General features: G+C 33.1%; 1 protein-coding gene and 1 long non-coding RNA gene across 2 annotated transcripts; both read left to right on the top strand.

Annotated features, from left to right (window-relative positions):
* Nucleotides 1–359: 359 nt before the first annotated feature.
* LOC133199582 (uncharacterized) lies at nucleotides 360–1,319 on the top strand. The gene is made up of 2 exons (XR_009722806.1): nucleotides 360–488; nucleotides 649–1,319. It is a non-coding gene; the product is annotated as an uncharacterized LOC133199582 (long non-coding RNA).
* Nucleotides 1,320–7,638: 6,319 nt separating this feature from the next.
* LOC133199565 (ribosomal L1 domain-containing protein 1-like) lies at nucleotides 7,639–14,961 on the top strand. The gene is made up of 7 exons (XM_061335384.1): nucleotides 7,639–7,701; nucleotides 11,447–11,586; nucleotides 11,739–11,883; nucleotides 12,351–12,499; nucleotides 12,976–13,077; nucleotides 13,543–13,709; nucleotides 14,061–14,961. The coding sequence occupies exons 1-7, from the start codon at nucleotides 7,666–7,668 to the stop codon at nucleotides 14,900–14,902; spliced, it is 1,581 nt and encodes a 526-aa protein (XP_061191368.1). The 5' UTR covers nucleotides 7,639–7,665; the 3' UTR covers nucleotides 14,903–14,961.
* Nucleotides 14,962–21,051: the final 6,090 nt, after the last annotated feature.

Genomic DNA, 21,051 nt, shown 5'->3' with positions numbered 1-21,051 from the left:
TTAAAACGGGACAAATTCGAAGAAGGCAGCATATATCTTTTAAACACAAATGTGTCTGATCAAATTTTAAAAGGGCAAAATTGTTTTCAAGGGTGAAAGAGTGAATATTTTAAAAATTAGAATGGGGTGAAAATATGCAATAATACAGGTTATATGTATTAAAACAGTACATATGCATTTCTCTTTTCTTTAAAATGAAAATAATTTGTTCTGTAAAAGGACAAATTTTGTTCTGATTTGTATCAAATAAATAAATATGTGCCAGATTTATTATTTTGCAGGCACCTAAGATACCATCAGTTGTGCGTCAAGCTGTGCAAAAATTCTATGTCATGTTACAGAATCTTTCTTAAATACAGGTATATGTCTGCTCATCTGGCAATCTTAGGACATCACTGGATGGTTTTGTTTAAAAAGATTACAGAGTTAACACACACTTCCAGCATGAAGACCAGCCAGTTGCCTCACCTGTCCTGACATTGTTAAAGGTAAATGGCCCTTTCAGAAAAGGATCTGACAATGCAAAGGCTTGCTAATCAATTAAAGATTCCTATTTACTAATAGGTAATTAATTTGAATTTCTGTAGCTTAAAAATTTAATGATGTGAATTAAAAGAAATATTTTAATCAAAATTATTTTTATTTCAGTACTTTGTGACAGTGAAAAGACATGGCTTTAAATTACTGCATCAGAGATCAGTCCAGGTTATAAATCTGAGGAAAACAATAAAGCATCACTTCGAGCTACTTATATCACTGCCTTAATAAGTTGTCTGCATGTGTAACTAACAAAGGACAGTGACCAGTTGTACCTATGATATCAGAGGGCATCCTGAAAAACACTCATCACTAAGAACAGAAAACTTCAAATGACTTTTGTATCAATCCTTTTGAATTTCATCTGGCTTGGAATTTCAGTAGCCTTTAGCATCCTTCAAGCATTTCATGAAGTACATGTACCAATTTGCAGGTATAAAATGTTTGAAACAGATTGCTTGTCCCAAATAAAAAAAAATAAATTCTCTGCCAATTAATAGTGTCATAAGCAGTTGATTGATATCACAGTTCCACTGGCATAGTATTTGTAGTTGAATGGTGCCATTTTTAAGAAAACTTTTCACAAAAACCTGGAAAACATCAGATGGAAAGGAGCATCTACAAGAAAAACAGTGAACACTTTCTTGAATATTAACAATGATATGTCATGTCCATTTACATCCTTTATATAAACTAATTAACCAAATCATAGAGAATTATGTACAAATTTGTCCTTTTGTGTATTCATAGTGTATTAAATTGATTTTACTAATTTATAAATATTTACGTTTTTCACAGTCATTAACATTTACAAATAGAAGTACATATAACATGAAAATATTACATGTTTAGTAGGATAACGTGAAATTGTTATACCACAAAAACCATCGCTGACCTCGCCTCGGTCAGCAATGGTTTTTAAGGGGTAAGAATTTCACATCACCCAAAATAAACAGGTAATATTTTTCTTGTTATAGAATGCATTTTAAAGAAAACAACAAGGTGAAACGAACGTGCAAACATTCTGCACAGTTAACATTTTTTATTACTATATATACTGTTACCCGTAGTCATGCATTTTCAACCATTGGGATGTAATGTCTGGCATGCAGTATGGTAATAGTACTTGTTAACAAATGTTTTTTAAACCAATCAAATTTGACTATTTAACATGAAAGTGTATAACAAATTTATCTAGCATAATGGTGTTGTAAGTAACCATGGAATGTGAGCTTGTGTGAACTTGATCCTGAATTATTAAGTTTTGAATATTGTAATAAAGAATTGTGCAGCCTAAACTTTAACTTGTACCTGATTTAAATGGAGTTCCGTCATTAACAAGTTGGAAGTTGTTACACTCTCCATGAGTATAATAACTGGGGGATCTGCTTCATTTGCAGATTCATGGATAACACATTCACTCAAAGCGCTGTCCCTTTTTCAGTACCTTGTGCAGCCCTGTAATATGTTATGACAAATGGAGAAAAATGCCTATTTCAAGAAAAAAAAGTCTGTCTCATAATTGTAGAAGTATTGGAAAAGGGGGGGGGGGGGTCATGAAACTTGGCAGTTAATACAGTTTGTATGTGTAAATGAAAAAAATGCCTTCTTCTTTGTAGAATAAAAAATAATTATTTTTTGAGTGTATGTGACCATTTTTATTTCTGAATAGACAGGGTAGCCTACAGAATGACCAATTTTGAGCTGGCCATTTTTATTTATTGTAGTAATTAAATTTTAAAAAAATGTGTTTTCTACAAAGATCATATGTTATCGACGTGGTATTCAACTTTGTATTCCCATGGTCGATGCATTTGGGTACATCTATTTTTTTATTTGCTTTCAATGACATCGCATTCAATATCCCAATCTCATGTATACCTGTCCAATACTCCAAATTATACCATACTGTAAGCTAAATCAATGCTTTAAATTTATGAAACCAATCTGTAGATAAGCGTACCTTTTGAATACAGACGATTTTAGAATAAAAACGATTTAATTTTCCCTTTATGCTTAAGTATGTTGGCTAATCTTGGCCCCCTCGGAATAGCTTGTGTTTACGTTATGTAATGAAAAAATAAAGCAATTAAACGCTATTTACCTGCATCTATCAATCCATTTTCTCCTCTTCTTTGCAACAATCGGGAATCAAAACAAACTACAAGTTTAATAATTCCACTGCGATGCTTACAACTTTTAAAGTAATCCATTGTCTCCAAGAACGCTCAGGTACCCGGGAGTTATAAAACGAAAGTGAAAGTCAACGAGACCTACAGACCCTTTGAATTTTCCTATAGTATACATGATAGATAAGTGTAATAAATATAATTTGTGAGCAAAACAAACTACAAACTCTACTGGGCTGCTTAAAACTAAATGCGAAGCTGTAATCCATTGTCTGCAATAATGGTAAGTTATAAAACGAAAGTGAAAGTAAAAGAGAATTAAAGGCTATAGTCTTGGGAGCAGTTGTTATTTCATAAATAATTTGAATAGGTGATATCACCTATTCGAATAAGTGATATCACCTATTCAAAATGATTAAGTGATATCACCTATTCGAATAAGTGATATCACCTATTCGAATAGGTGATATCACCTATTTGATTTGAATAGGTGATATCACCTATTCGAATAAGTGATATCACCTATTCAAAAGGAATAAGTGATATCACCTATTCGAATAAGTGATATCACCTATTCGAATAAGTGATATCACCTATTCGAATAGGCGATATCACCTATTCGAATAGGTGATATCACTCATTCAAATTGAATAGGTGATATCACCTATTCGAATAGGTGATATCACTTATTCGAATAGGTGATATCACCTATTCGAATAGGTGATATCACCTATTCAGAAGCTGAATAGGTGATATCACTTATTCGAATAGGTGATATCACCAATTGAATAGGTGATATCACCTATTTGAATAGGTGATATCACTTTTTGGCAGTAAATACCAAAACGGCGCCTCATAGAAAAATGTATTCTATAAATTAAATAAAATTTTATTTAAAGATATTTAAGAGGTCATTAACTTGGATGCAATGTCTTCTTTATGATTTTATTTATATATATATTACGTATATTTCCTATTTAATTGATACTGCCGTATATTTTGTATGCAAATACATCGGAGGGTAATGTAAGGGTCTTAATAAATCGATCAAGTGCAAGGGCATACTCTCAATGGATCACAGCATAGACATATAGGAGGCTCTATTATATGTCTCTGATCACAGTTATCTTTTACATATAAACTCTAGAAGTATTAAGGTATCTGAAAAGTGCAGCGATCCTGGTGAAATCATTATATAGATCTATATTAAATGCCCTTGACCAGCCAAAAAAGAAAAACAGAATGTGGTCATATAAATTTGATTTTAACAATGAAATGGTAGAATCTATAGAGGATCGCAGCACTTTTCAGAAACTACGATGCGTGTTGAAAATATTTATACTCAGTAACTCTAAAGGACCAGGCAAAATTTATCACAATCTGACGGGACCAGTACAAACCGGCATGGGACAATGAATTTTTTCATCGAAGAAAACCATGGGACAAAAACATTTTTAGCCTAAGTACCCATGGGACACAAACTTTTTTTTCAAATGAGTTACTTAACTCAAGAGACACATTAATTATTTATAAAATGATTTTTTTTTAAATTCTTTAAAAAAGTCATATCTTTTAAAGTCAAACGAAGGATACAAATGGAAACATAAATCTTCAAATTAATGGGAAAAAAATAAGAAAGTAATAAACAATGTTAATAAGAGTTATGAATATGAACAAAAAACTTTCATCGATGTTTGAAATATCTGTAATCTAAAGACCCCTAATTTGTTAACATTGTACTTTTTGTTATTTTTGTTCCAATAATCTCACGAACTTCAAGATGAAACCATGGGACAGTAAATTTTTTGTAAGTCTAAAGATATGGGACAAATATTTTTTTTAAATACGAATGTCATGGGACACGTAATTTTAAAATGAGAATTTTGTTTTGTACCGGTCCCATCATTGTGATAAATTTTGCCTGGTCCCTAAATTTAGAATTTTAACTTGAATATGCCCTTGCACAAGTCAAATTTATACTGAGGTGATCTCGATACTGCAAGTATATATGCTATATCACGTGGCTGCCACATCACGTGACAAGTCTAAATATAAAATTTTATCGTCTTTAATATGTAGTTATTATCCATAATTACATTTGTCGGATGTCAATAAAGTACTGAAAAGAATCGCCATCCTGATTAAGAATATATTCTCAATCACAAAAATTGCCGATATTTCCATTGCGCACCTTAACTGTACTGCGAAGAATGAATGTTTATCATCACAAGGAGAATTATACACATATACATCATAGTACATGTACACGTATATACGAGGGGTTATCAAAAAGTTCGTGGACTAGCGCCATAAAATTAAAACCGCTTGAGGTACATCAATGAATATTTAAACTATAAATAAGCATCATTTTTTCTATCTATAAAATATACTATGTATCATAAGTTTTATTTTTCAATGAATTGTTGATGTTTTTGTAAGCAATGGTATGTCCAAGCGGCGCAACCTCCAACATGACGTATTTTCTACCTGAGTGTAACTGAGAAAAACTCTTTTGAAAAGAGCATTTGTCATCCGAAAGTCCCATACATTCACTCATGTGATATGACACAATTGATTCGTAAAAGTTGCAATTTCTACCTCATTCTGTAAGTTCTATGAAGTTTTATGGTATAATCTTTATATGGAATGTTCGAACAATCAAAGGGTTAAAAATGACGTCAAAAAGGGGGGGGGGGCGTCATTTTCCAACATTCTATAAGGTTTCAGCCCCGAAAAAATGGGCGTAGACCTAGAAAATGTTTAAACGGGCTACAGAGAAATAAAATGCATCCAGAGTACTTGTTTCTTAATTCCAAAACAGTTCCAACTAGAGAAGAGACGCACAATTAATGTCGATTTGTAGTCAGGGTGTCCAAAGTCAGTCACGCCGAAAAGTGACGTTAATTATGTGAGGTAGACATTGAACTCCGAGAAGCAAATTATGCTGGCATACTCAAGCGAGGACCTTTTCCTATGTAAAGTTTTATTTACATTATTAATGCATTGAAATTAGCTGTTCATGACATTGTAAAGTCATATAAATAAGACGGGTTTAGGTTTTTACTTAACTACACTTAATCTCATCAAGATAAGTGTATTGAGACAGAGGGAGCAAACAATGAGAAATAATGACGTTGTCCGACGTTATTGAATTCAATGGCGAAAGCGCCGGGTGATCATACAATGTCTTTTTTATTTGATGATAATTTGGCAAATTATTAACGTATTAAGCTGAAATTTTCAACACTTCTTTAACTTTTATTGTTTTATGTACCTTCTTAATTTTGTAATCAACGACGACATAGTAATAATTTTATCGCATCAGTCCACGAACTTTTTGATAACCCCTCGTACCCTTTTCCATGAAACCAATATCAGCCAGAGGGCCGAAGGTCTTCAGTCCTTGTGCTGATATGGGGCCACTCGGGCTGATATGACATATAATATGGATTTTGGTCTGTAAAATTCTCTATATAATTGATTTGTACATATAAACAGGACGTCTTGTATTGACTTTAGTATAATAAATAATAAATTCTTAAGAAATTGATTTGGTTTTTTTTTTTCAAATTTATGAAATGTTAACAATAATTAATTTTTTGAGATATTTTAGTTTTATACCCCCGTAGTCGAAGATTCGGGGCATATAGTTTTCAAGTTGACCTTGGAGTTTTACCCACTTTGCAAAATTTTATTAAACTTTAACCTAGGCCATGCATAACAGTTGGTGCTAGGGCTTTCATACTTCACTTCTAAATTTCTTGTGATAAGACCTTTCCTTTGGGTATAATATTTTTTACCTTGTCATTTGAGTTTGACCCACTTTTGATAAACTATAACCTCGGCAATAACTTTGAACCAGGCCCATAGGAAGCAATTTCAGTGGGGGGGGGGGGGCACAGCCATACACTTTTCAGTTGACAGTTGAGGGGGCACTACCAAAAATTTCCTGACAAGCAAAAAAAAAACAAAAACAAAAACAAACAAACAAAAACAAAAAACAAAATAAAAAGGTCATCAGACGTTTTTATTGAAGGGGCACAAGCATATACATTGTAGTATCTATGTTTACTATAGTAATCTATATATCGGAAAAATTATTGGGGGGGGGGGCACGGCCCCCCGGTTCCTACGGCCATGCTGAACGGTAAAGTACTAAGGCTATCATATTTCACAGGTGAATTCCTTGTGACAAGACCTTCCAAGGGTATGAAAAATTATGACCCTTTTACTTTGACCTTGGAATTTGATCTATTTTTGAAAAACTTAACCATTGAGATTTTAGCTACTGTTGATAGTCTGAGTCTTTTTCTTTTTCATAACTACATATATACACAAGGTACCTTGCCAACTGATAATTTTTTTTTCTAGATATGCTTAAATTAAGACTATAGTGCCATCGGATGTTCGTAGACAAAAAATCAGCATGCATTACCAGGGGTTTCTAAAAGATATCATGATGAAAATTCTTGTATAATGTAAAGAAAAATATACAAAAAATACTAAACATATATTCTAGATGTTTTGTTTTATCCAAACTTGTTTTAGAAGTGTATGTACAACAGCATGATATATAGACATTAAAATGTAGCACACAGTTCCTTTAAGTATTGGAACTCTTCAACTCCAGAGTAAAAGTCAATAAAGTTCAAACTACGTTGTGTAATGTTATGTCCTTAAAAACCGCGGTGTACCTTTCTATCATTTATCCGGGAAAAAATCGGCTTGTTTAGACGTTTTTGTAACTATAAATTTCTGTAATTTTTATCTAATTTTTTTATTCTTAATCTTGATTTCCAAAAACTTTATATTTTTATACAAATAACTGCTATATGTATATATTCTTTCCTAGATAATTTGCAAAACAAATTAAAATAAAAAGATATTATTCCCGAATGACCGGAAGTCAAAAACACGCACATGCAACTTCCTGTTGACTGAAGACTTGGTGGCAACTTACTTAGTGAGTTGGTCACTGGAAAAGTCGTCGTATCGAGAGATGGAAAGTAAAACCCTTGAAGTATCTACACCTGAGGTAAATACAAAAGCAAAGAAATGAGTATTTATAATGCAATACACAGAGAATGTCATTCATAGATCTCACATTTTAGTGTGTTCAGAATATGTGCATAAAAAGGAAGGGGGGTTAATAAGACTGATCTAACTGCAGTGCACGATATATTGGGACAGGCCTTTGCTAAATACATTGTATGACATTTTGACAGTATAACACTATCTTGCGGAACTACAAGAAACCATTTTTTCGTTGTTTTTTTTTTACAAAACAGTGTTCAAAAAATTACTCTGACAGAAGTCAGAGATACTCGGGGGATACAGCTGACGTTAATGAAGGATTAACCTGCGTCATCTTTCAGAGTTGCAAATGAACTTGTCCATGCATTGACAGTTTTTGGAAAAGTTACCTGAGATTCCTACGCAAACAAAAGAGCGAAATCTCTGTATAGAAACTGTTGCGACTGCGGAACATCACTCATCATTCCTTCGTCATAGAATTTAATAGATATATAACACTTGTTATCTTTGAATATGTAGATGTTTTCAAGAAAAGCTAAAAAAAAATTTCGTCTAGAAATGTTTTTATTTACACAAAGGATATATTTTTGTGTTTTTAATCTGGGTAAATCAATTACCAAGTATCATATTAGATAACTCAAGCCCCTCAATGGGTTTGAGTTAAAAAACAATGAATCCTTTTCTATTATGAGTTTCAGAATGGAGACTAAAATAACAAATAGGTAATATGTTGATGGTGCAACCGTTAGGGCGAGCACAGATACCTGTTCAGTTTTAATTTAGATTGGGCATGCTATTTGGTACAACTACACTCTGACGTCACATAACACCATTTGTAAGTTGCATTTAAGACCAAAAAAGTCTGAACAATGCCAATTTTTATAGCTCGCTGCGTCCGCTGCATGAAGCACTGATCGCAGTGTGAGCTTTTACGACAATGCCTGGGCAAAGAGAAAATTTGGACTTTGCACATTGATGCAAATGAATTTTTTCTGCAGTAACCTCTGGACCCACAATCCTTTGTGAATTGCATCTCCCTGCAAACTACATTCTTGCTGTAACAACAGAAGTTCAACACAAAAATAAATTCACCTTGATTTACTGGATATTTTAGTCGATTAAACATTCTTTACTAAAATTAGCACTGTTCAGACTTCGTTACGGTAATGAAACTTATTCATACGTCATGTGACGTCAGAGTCTAGACATACCAAATGTGCAGGTTGAAGAGACTGATCTAAAGTAAAACTGAATAGGTATCTGAGCTCGCCCTAATGGCCGCACTGTCAACATATTAAAGAACATTTAATCTATTATTTATCTCCTATATATCCATTAAATCAAGGTGAGTTTTTTTTTCTTTGAGCTTCTTGTTACAGGGAGAATGTAGATTGTGACAAGATTCAATTTGCTAAGAATTGTGGGTCCAGTGGTTACCGCAGAAAAAATCATTTGGATCAATGTGCAAAGTCAAAATTTTCTCTTTGCCCAGGCATTGTTGTTAGAGCTCGCTATACTCGCTATTATATCTCTTGTCCTAAGGCATGTAAAGAAACAATAATCACTAGTGTCTCTTGGGAGAAAAAAATTAATAGAATAGCGATGTTTAGTGGTTGAGGTGTTGGTATTGCTTTTGTCCCTTCGTTCCTTCATAAAGTTGCTAAACTGAAATGCCAAATTAAACCAAAGACATTCAGGGATCATTATATCTCAAACATAGACACTAAATATGTACCGGTATGATAACAGCAGAGGACTAGACATACCAAATAGCAAAACAATTCAGAACAAACATTCATTTTGCATTGACAAAATTTATCTACGGAACCACCTTCCAGACTCTGTCCTGCATGTCCAGGGATTCAAGATCACGCTACAAGAACATTGCCAGTAATACCAAGCAGTCTCTTAATTCTGTTGAAAAATAACTTACATGGAATCTACAATGAATGCCTTACACAGATACAGATACCACTCAAATTCAGCTTGGCCTTGTGTGAAGGCATCAGTTTAAATATCTAGCTAAACTGAATTTGAGCCAAGATTACTTACATCTGGTTTTGCAGGTTACAGTGTTCCGTTATTACAGTGTGTGCCAAAAACTTTTTTCGGCACTAGCTCGGTCGGACTAGTAATGGCAAAATTTTACTAGCCAGAATCACTCATAAAGGTGTGAAAAAATGACAGTTTTGTTTCCTAATCTACAAGGCTCATCATTTAATTTGAAAAATTAAATTCCTATTAACCATCTGTTTTGTCATTATTTGTCAATTATTTGATCCTGTAATTAACTGTTTTGTTATACACAACGATGAAGTCCAATGCACTGTATGATAAACATTTATTCACAATCTGTTCGGAGTGATGGATTACTGCACACCATTTTTCCATTCATTAGAAACTCCAGGGTGCATTTTAATTTAATACTTTTCTTGAGTCAGAGGCAGTTTCTGTCTCTACTGTTTTCTTTTATTAGCCATTTAAACAATTGGTGACCGGAAATGACAAATTATTAATAACCAAATAAGCTTGGACAGAAAGATAAGAAAGTCATTGAGAAAGTCAAAAAATTTTCAATCAAAAAAATTAATTTTTTCAGATAATTTTTTTAACAATTATTAAGAGTACTTAGGTAGAAATGGATTACATGTATATGTAATACAGCTGAAAATTCTACAAGTCTGATCGGGCTAGTGCCAATCTGCATTCTGCTATCCTGATCGAAGTTTTACTAGTTTCCAGGCATCGGGCTAGTGCTTTTGGCGTACACTGTTATTATGAGAAGGAAAATAAGAAGCCTCACAACTTACAGCTGGTTCAGTTACATCTATTGTTAGCTCTTGATGACTATATTTTTTCAAAGTTCTTACATCCAATCACACCAGCCTCTCTGTAGTTTACTAGCTGTCCTTTTTCCAACACTTGTCACATACATGAATTAAAGTAAACTATAAATGAGTTGCATCTTAGCTTTAATTATCAATTAAGTGTCAGTCAACTAAATATTTGAGCAATTCTTAGCAAAGGATGCGTCCATGAAAAAAGAATTCAGATTTAAACTATTTGTGTAGTTGAATATTTTATTCATTTTCTTGTTTGTTTTTTAAACTTTGGGTATACTATGCATGTCATACATTGAGCTTTTTCTTTTATATAATTATATGTGGTAGTTCTCACCTAATATTTTTGATCCACTTACATTTTTCAAGATCAGCTGTAGTTTTTTTTTATCTACATGTATAAATATCATAGTAATCTACAAGCTGTTTGCTATCTTGTACTTTAGAAACCAGTAAATGAATGATTACCTAGCAGAGATTCAAATATCTCAAGTCTGTCATGGCTTAAAAGAAAACAATGGGGGGGGGGGGGGATCAACATACTTGTACAATTTATTTATTTACTCAGGTCTGTGTTACTGCATGAAAATTATTACAGTGAAACATGTCTAGATCTAAATGTTGTGTATTCAGAAGTCTTTCCTAATATGATATCAACTTTAAGTCCTTTTCAGTAAATTCAGTTCTTCATTAATATGTTGTCTTATTAAGGAATGAATTTAATAGCTACCCAAGTTATACTGTGTTGCACAGGTTATATGATATAAACTTATCCACTGACACGTTACAACAAAAATTAAATTATTCTGGAATGTTGTCTAATCTGACCAACTTATTCGAAACAAGTAGTGTCCAAATAAGAGAAGTTTTACCGTAAGTTTATAAATTTTTTTTTTCTCATCACAGCTGCGGAAGGCAGTTGCAGGCCTGCTGAAGTTAATCAAAGTGGCCGATAAAAAATCGGACATACTACAAGAAAGAGAGAGGATTAATTTACAAATCAACATGAAGAAAATTCCTAACATGCCAGAACTGACCATTCAGATGTAAGCCATGGGCTACTTTTAATATATATACAAACACAATAAAGGATGAGCGGTAAAACTGATATATCAATATGATTTTCAAAGACTCTGCTTTAATACCAAATCTAGCAGTACTACAAATAAATTAAAAATTCCCAAATATTTTTATTCAGGAATCTACCACATGGACTTTTTACACCTGACACTGATGTCTGTCTGTTCGTCAAAGACCTAGATAAGACAAGTCGTGAGTTTGAACTGACAGAGGACCATTTTAGGGACATGCTGGTAGACAAGGGAGTTAACTGCATCCGAAAAGTAAGTTGGAAAATGTAAATTTCTAATATGTTGATAATTCATTTTAATGAGCTTTCTGAAGTAGTCATTTAAAATTGAAGATGAGTTTCTCAAAATATTTGGCAAAATAAAGAGACAAGTATAATCATGCCACTCAAACAAGAGTAATAGTAACATATTGCTCTTTATAGCAGATACATGTATCATGTGTATGATCAACAATAATGTTGACCAAATCAGTAAAGAAGAAGAAACATTCATGTTGTTATATGTACATCAAAAGTCTCACTGTAAGCAGCTACAGAACCAGTCCTGGGATCAGATTCTAGACAACATTTATGTATATACACATACAGTATTTCTCAAATAGGGATCACTGTAGAATTACGTTGAAAAAAAAAAATTATAATGTATTCATTTTATTATGAAACTGCTATAAATGAAAAGAAAAATTCTGTTTTAAGTGCAGGTGATATTTCTCATTTCAGATTATACCACTAAAAGAACTGAAGTTGGAATACAAGCCATTTGAAGCCAAGCGTAACTTGTCCAATGAATTTGGTTTGTTTTTAGCAGATAAGCGGATCATGAGACTTTTGCCGTCTCTACTTGGAAAGAATTTTTATGGAAGAAAGAGGTAAGGATAAAAACTACTACCTCGTTTTAACCTTTTTAACTTCTAGCTTTCTGAAAGATATGTCATTTGTTAACTGGGTATTTCCACTGGAAAAATCTGGTTACTGAAATGGAGAAAATGGTGGGCAGGTGGCCCGGGTGGCTGCATGGCTGATAGAAGGATACATTTGTTAGGATATCTCCTCCTACAGAAAAGAAATAAAATTGCATGTACATGTATAAGAGATGTGCATTGTACTTTAATTGTATTTTTTGCTGTGGAGTTTTTTCCCTCAGTAAAGAGAACAATTTTTTGTGGTACCAGGCAAATGTTTACTTGGAATGTTGTTAGTTTAAGTAAAGATATTCCACACATCAGTTTATGCAGTTGTGGGTACATTCATAACTTCTTACACATAAATCAGTCAATGTTATTAGAAATCGAGCTATGTGACTTTTAGCTATATGTTGTCTTAGATGTAATTTAATTCTTTTTAGAAACCCCATTCAGGTGGATCTGGAGGCTAAAAATTTGAAAGCTGAGGTGACAAAGGCAGTAAACAGTACCAGATGTATCATCAAGAACAGAGGGTCTTCAAGGTAATCAGGGAGGAAAAATTAGGTTACCCTTGATAACTTATCTGTATTGATAACAATTATTGAGATGATATTTCATATAACAGAATTCAATTCAGCAAAAAATATTATATAGCTGAGTTTCAGTTTCAGAATGAAAAAATCATCAAAAGTAAAATCAAAGTTCTTGCTAGTTGTTATTACATGTACATGTATAATTGCATTTTTACTGACTGTAAAGCAGTTTTGAGCCTAAAAATGTTCTTTTTAGTTTGAAATTAAGTAGTATAAGATGAGATTCATTTAAATGAAGAAGATAGCAAATTCTGACAATTTCTTAATAATCTATTCTTAATACCAGTATAAAGATTATATGAAAGAATTTTTGAGTTGAAATGAAGATATCTGTATTTGTAAGCAACAAAGATTTGAAATGAACTGAAGATAAAGCTACATGTGTATTTAAGTTCTATATAACTTTTACTTTAGCGTGGTGACCATAGGACACACAGAACAGTCATGTGATCAGATTGTAGACAATGTACTGAAGGCCATTGAGCTGCTATCACAAAAATTCCCAGGGGGACCAGACAACATCAAAAGTCTTCAAGTCAAAACAGACACCTCTATGTCCATTCCATTTTACATGTCACTTGGTGAGTTTAACACTTAGTAATTTCTACTGCAGCTAAATTTTAGGGAAAGGAATGGTGACCTATGTTCCCATTTGATTTCAAGAAAGTATTTCCCATCAAGGTGAACAAATGATTTCATTGGCAAACATTCTTTAGTGGTTTTATGTAAAAGACCTAATCTGTGATATTAGAATATTTATTCAAGTGAGGGTTACTCAAGAAGTGCATGAAAAATGCATAAAATAATATGATTCCAGAGTAATAATTAAAAGCTAATTAATAATTATAATTTAGTTTTATCTTATTTGTCAAAAGATACTGTTTCATTATATAAAATTAAAAAAACAAACATACATGCATTGTACTTTGTAGATATCGGAGAATCTGTTGTGTTTCCTGAAAGAAAAAGAGCTAAAAAGCAGTTTGTCATAGAAGAGGTCACTACAGTTACAAATGGAAAGGTTAAAGTCACAGAGGATGGTCGAGTCAGGATAATTAAGAGTGGTGGCAGTAAAAAGAGAAAGAACAGGAAGAGGAACTCTTCAGAGATCAAAGGTGAAAAAAGTGGGGAGAAAAAAGAAGGTATTATTGAAGGAGAGGAGGAGGTGGAAATTAAGATAGAATATGACTCCCAAGAAGAGATGAATGAAGAGCCTGCACAGAAAAAAGCTAAGAAAACACCCAAGAGAGATTCCAAGAAAACAGAAGCCCCTGCTGGAAAAATGAGAACACCAATGGCTACAGATATTGGTTCATCTTTAGATAAGGAAGATCAGAAATCAGGCAAAAAGAAAACTCCAAAGTCCTTAGGTTCAGCACAGATGGATGTACAGTACACTCAAACATTTAACAAAACATCCTCTCAAAATTTAAAGAAAACACCGAAGTCACAAAGGGCAAAGAAAGAAATGAATATTGAAACTGTTATAAAGCAGGAGGATGAAGATGAAAAACTTCAGGCAGTACAAACACCATTAAGTGTAAAGAAATCTAAAGGAAAAACACTTAAAAGTCCAGCAATAGACACTGCTGAAAAGAAAACTCCTAAAAGTGAAATCAAACAGAAAGTGGCAGGAAAAACACCTAAGAGTGTCACCATAGAAAAGACAGCCAAGAAATTGAAAGAAGTCACCCCTCCTACAGTGAAAAGACTACAAACCAAAGTAAAAACAGTGACACCTGGCACACCATCAAGGAAACAGAAGAAAAACTGATGTTGAAAATGTGTAATATTGAAAGATTAATTTTTAGCTAACCTGAGCCAAAGGCTCAAGTGAGCTTTTCTGAATAAAAAAATATACAGTGTCGGTGTGTCTGTTGTCTGTAAACTTCTTACATTTTCAACATCTCCTCCAGAGCCACTGGGCAAAGTGTATGAGTGTAAGGAATAGGGGGCTGGTTAACCAAACTGGCCTTAAAATTTAAAATGTCTACTCATATATTACATGTAATATGCAAGCATCCTTAGGTAGTGCATAATCAGTAACCTAGTTTAATGATATCAGCCCCCATAATTAAGGTAGAATCACCAAGGGGATGAAAGTTTTAAATGAAAATTTATAGGAGAAAATCCTTAAAGTTAAAAATTTTCTCCTCACAAACAGCAGGACTAGGACTGTCTTATTAAAGCAATATAAGCTGCAACTTTGATGTCTGAAATTTTTGTTGCAATATTTTAATTAACTATTTCAATGACAGAAAAAGGTTTATAAACTTCTGTTGACTTCTAAAGTCAGCATTTTGTAAATTTTATTGTCGTTATAATGACCTTATTAGCAAATATAACTTATCACTGGGTCGTATTTTGGCTGACTTGTTTCATACCAATTGTTAGGCCTTTGTTTTTGTATCAAATTGACTATGGATAGTTCTGTCTACCTGATCAATACATAGGGCTCACGGCAGGTGTGACCGGTCAACAGGGTATGCTTTCTCCTCCTAGGCAACTGATCCCACCTCTGAAATTTCCAGGGGTCCGTGTTTGATGCCCTATTCACGTATTTGTATTGTTTGTGGATTTTTTTAGATTGATCAATGTTCATTAATATCTTTACCTTTTACATTGTATATATTTGCAATGGAAAAACTATTTATAAGCTTTGATTAAAGCAAAATTACATTATTGTCATCCTGTACAATATTGATTTCTAATATATTATTATACATTTCATTGTATGGAAATCTTTCTTCTGAAAAAATTAATGCTTTATTTTAGTTTAATTGATCATAAATGTTTTAAATTAAATACAGATTTATCATAACAGCACGTTTTAACAGCAAAATAAAATGCTCAAAAAATGCAGCTCATTGCTTTTAGGAAGCTATACACACTAATAAAAAATGTTTGACTTTGTAGTTTGAGAAAACTATCATAAAAAGCTTTACATATTAACTTTTATCTAGTTAATTTTCAACATATACTTTGCCTGCAACATTTCTACAGGAAAAATGTTCAAAGATAATTAAGCAATAGTGAACAAAAATCACTGTTATTTACTAACATTGGGAAAATACATTCAAATTACTTTTTTCAATTCCTCTTATCCTAGACTAATGTATTAATTCATTTTGAATTGTGTCATTTACTGTAGAATCTACTCCATTTTACACCAAAGGGCAGATCACTCTAACTAAGTTTTTCTTTGTATGTACGACGGGGGATCAAAAAGTTCGCGAACTAATTAATTAACTTCCTTAAAAGAAATAAAATGAGGTTTCAGTGTTCATTATTTTTTAAAGTAGTCCTCCGATTTTAATGCACATCTGCCCATGCGCGAATCACGTGAGCCAGGCGGTCACATGACATGCTTCGTAGCGGTCTGTTCACAGAAGCGAAGAGATTTTTCCGAGTCTTATTTTTCTAACCATGCAAGTAATTTTTTATAACAAGAACAGACCATCTGTCAGAAACGGCCACATCTCGGCAATAGGAGGATATCCCTTCCCAGAATTAGCATGGTGACCATCACAACCCAAGTCCTCTGTCTCGGGAGCGTCGTTTATCCAATGTGCAAAAAGTATGGGCGCCTTCTTTTTTTCATATCTCATATGTTTAAAGTCTAAAGTAAACGATATTTTAGGGATTTAATAATTATATTATTAATCAAATATTCAACTATTTTTCTTACTGTAACTTGGCGATCTTTTAAAACAAATTGCTCAACTAAGGACACGTCTTTTTACCGGCTTGCTTTCGCTGGTCAACGGAACAAACATCATTTTTAACCATATCCCTGCCTTCACTAAAACATTCAATCCAATAAATGATTGAACTTCTGGTAAGTCTTTTGTCTTCATAAACCTTGTACAAATTATCATATTCTACTACAAAGGAATTTCCGAGATAAACGTAAAACTTTACAGCCGTTCGTTGCTCGACACGACCGAGTCGATCATTTTTTGTCACAAGTGACCTACATACTGACGTCATTTTCACATTGTGAAGTCACAAACACGGAGCAAAACATTATTTAACACCTATTTATAGAACATGTGTGCCAAATTTCATTCTAATCTGAATTGTGGTTTTTTAAATATAGAGATAGTTCGCGAACTTTTTGATCACCCCTCGTATGTTGTTTAACGTCCCTCTCGAGAATTTTTCACTCATATGGAGATGCCACCACTTGCCAGTGGAGAGCTGCAAATTCTTTGACCTGTACTCAGCACTGAGGGCAATTGAGCAGTGAGGGATCTTTTTCGTGCCAGCACCTACTGCGACACGGGACCTCGGTTTATACGGTCTCATGCGAAGGACTGGTCTCCACGTCCCACAGTGGGATTCGAACCCGCGACGTGAGGATCAACTCCTTACTTCGCGACTCTAGAGCAGACGCTCTAACCACTGCGCCACGCGGGCGACCTCTAAGTAAGTAAAATTACTAAGGAATTGACATTCTCTATCCAGAGTTGTTGTTCCCGCAAAGCTCCCACATATTGGGAGCGTAGTGGAAGACAACTCTGAATAGAGAATGAGGAATTGGAACTCTTTGGTGAGCAGTGTTTAGAGCTTCCTTAATATGCAGGTACTTTTCACATTTTCCACTTTTCCATAACCACTTGGCAATTTTCATCAAACTTTGTACTTAGTATCCTTGATTGAATTTTCAAACGAAGGGGAGAAAATCAAAAGGCAAAATTGGGTGTGGTCATTTTTAAAATCTTCTCAAGAACTGCAGGGCCAGAAAAGATGAAACTTAAGTGTGTTTTATAAAGAGTATTAATGATGCACATGTAATTTTTGGAAGCTTGTGACAATAAGCACAGGAAGGTCATGATTTTATATCAATATGCAAGCATCCTTAGGTAATGGAGTTTCAAGATTTTCAAATCATGATCTCCAGGTTCAAGATTGTCCAAATTATGGTCTTCAGAGGTTGCATTGGACTAAAATAGCAGTTCAAAGTTTTATAAGCATACATGAGAAATGAAAAAAAAAAGGAGTAGACACACAGAGTCACACGAGGTAACATGCAATCATACCCTAGTTACCCAATCATACTCAAGTTGTGTGAATTTAAGTGTTTATTTTTTTCTTTTATTTTGGACCTGCATAGGTAGGGATGGACTTAAATTATAGGTTAAAATTTATAACATTAAGCATGTGTGAAAGGAACAAATCTCCTCCAGAACACATCCCGATGTTTTGTGGTTGAAACTTTGGCTAAGTCATGACCCTTTCAGTTTGGAGTTAGAGTGGCCCACATTACAGATTCAAAATTTTTCATGGGGATGAAGAGGGTAAAAATCTTTCTAAATTAAAATCTTCTGAAGAACAGCAGGGCCAACGATGAGCGTTGTGGCCTTGAGGATTTTTGAATTATCTCTCTTGAGCAATGTTCCAAACTGCCATTACAAAAAGTTGCATGGAACATTTTATGAATCAAAATTTGAGGTTAGTTTCGTTAAAAAGACGGACATAACGATTTGTATAATTTGAAAAAAAAATATTCCTTAGAATGGTTTGAGGAGTAACATTTTTGAAAATAAAAGAGCAACCAAGGAACTCTTTGTTTTCTTTCGGAATGGAATACCCCGGTCTTTAGAAAACTTTTAGACCTGGAAAGTATGCCATTTATATGAAGATGGGGGAAGAAATTCAAGACCAATGTTTGTTGCAAATTAAAGATCCTTTAGCGAACCATAAATTATCAGATTTATCAGTAGAAGATTTTATGAAAAAGCAAGATTGGCAAGTATAAAAGAGTTTTAAAGCTTTGATAATAATCTGATAAATGGGCATCATGTTGCAGGATATTAAAGCTTATAATGTATACACCCTCGATAAGTTTCAGTAATGTAATGGGGTCTAATTTTGTCATCCCAATGTAGGATCAAAAACAAGGGTTGTTTGTCCAGGAATTGAAATTTGCTATTCCATGCCAGTTTGTGGCTCTATAGATATACATAATACGTTATCATTATATAAAAGAAAGCGCAGTCAAAGATTGGCGACAGTGTGTGTATTTTTAGTCAGTTATTTTAACAATTTGTGCCTTCTAATGAAAGAATTTCCTTGTATTATGTACGTCAATCATGCAATATTTTATATTTACTGGGTAGAGGTAAATAAGAATTCACAACATAATTCACACCTTCTTCGACGAGACTCATGAAGAATTTGAACCTGACAGAATGGAAACGTGCTAAAAAAATTATGACGATTTTTTTCCCTAACTAAATAGTTATGTCTCTCCGGACTACACACAGTGCTATAAAAACTGACAATAAAAATAAAACTTGGTAAAGGTTGTAAAAGTATCAAAGATCTTGGGGAAAAGACGATTATTTTTTTTGGTGAGTTTTTAATGACTAAAAATCGTTAGTCAAATAAACGAAGTATTCAGTTTAATTTCAAATCTAGCTGCAGAACTGTAGCTCTCTCGAAAAAAAAAATATTGAGATTTTTTTCAGACTAGCGAGCTACAGGTCTGCAGCTAATCCAAAATTAAAATAATAATAATAAAAAATAATCCATTTCCCAAACGTGAAAAATTCCTATTTCGTAGTGGTGATGGTGGGGTCCACGTTTTCCAGGGGATGTTCAAAGTCATTTTTTATTTGCTTCCATAAATAACTCTACAAATCCAACCCTCCCCCTCTAGATCCGCGCATGAACTTAAAAGACATTCTTTTGCGCTATGTAATATTTCCAAATTTTTTTCAAATGGAATGCATAGCAAAAATATAATAATTTTTAATAAAAGATTTATGTTAATCTATAAAAACATGAATATATTTTCTAAGCAACTCTGTGCGACAAATATCCTGTCTGTGCGAAAGGGATTCAAGGTGACTAGAAGTAACCCTCGTATTACGGCCTTATGATTTACGATATCTTTTAGTCAAAAACTGTATAGTAAAAGAGTCGAAAGTAAAATTAAAGGAAAACAGCGACACAGAACGAGGGAGAGAGGGGAATAAGAAAAATGTCTTTTTGAAGTAGTGCTAATCTTGCAATCTCAAAAAGTTTTTATATATATACGAAGAACGTCTTGAGATAGAAAAATTATGGAACACATTTTGTTTTATATATATATATATATATATATATATATATATATATATATATATATATATATATATATATATATATATATATATATATATATATATATATGTATATATATAAATATATATATAACTTGCTTTGTATTTTGTTATCTCTAGCTAATAGCTATCCATGCTTTGAATACTTTTAAATTTTTCTCTGTCAGACCTATCAATCTTTTAATTGGCAATTTTATTTCACTTATAAAATATGCTTTTATAAACTGTTGGTAAATTCATTTACATGTACGTGTACATTGAAATTGGTCAATAAATGTCTGTTAAGACCGAGAATGACTAGAAAAGATTGCAAATAAAATTTTCATTTGTCGCATGAACCACAGTTGAATCCTGAAAAGAATATTTCAATATTCAATTTAGAAGAGTAACAAATTTTTATTTTTTTTTACTTAAAATGTCGTAATTTTTAAAATAAGTAGAATAATTTCAAATTATCCAACATGTCCGACCAAAATTCATTTCTAACGTATATATATAGTGCACATTTACGAACTTTGGTCACATTACGTAATGTTCACGAAATCATGTGTCCTGCAGTTTTTTTTCCGGGTCATATTAGCTTAATAATGTTTTCAAAGACCCCATAGATTAGATAAAAGCCTATAACAAACACTAAATAATTTCATGTTGTGTGATCTTAAATCGACTTGTATTGACAACCTGTGCTCTCTGGCGACGAGACGATCTAGGCCCTGCACGTAATGCACATTGATTTTAGTGCACTCTGTTAAAATAGGTACTGAAGAATGTAAATATTTAAGAACGGCAGAAAGGCAAAACCAAATCAATGTAC

This window comes from Saccostrea echinata, unplaced genomic scaffold (assembly GCF_033153115.1).
Source record: "Saccostrea echinata isolate AGI-Se365-2 ecotype Australia unplaced genomic scaffold, CSIRO_AGI_Sech_v1 ptg000002l, whole genome shotgun sequence".
Classification (NCBI taxonomy): Eukaryota; Metazoa; Mollusca; class Bivalvia; order Ostreida; family Ostreidae; genus Saccostrea; species Saccostrea echinata.
Note: the sequence above shows the minus strand (reverse complement) of the source record. Positions and strands in the feature narration are given on the sequence as shown.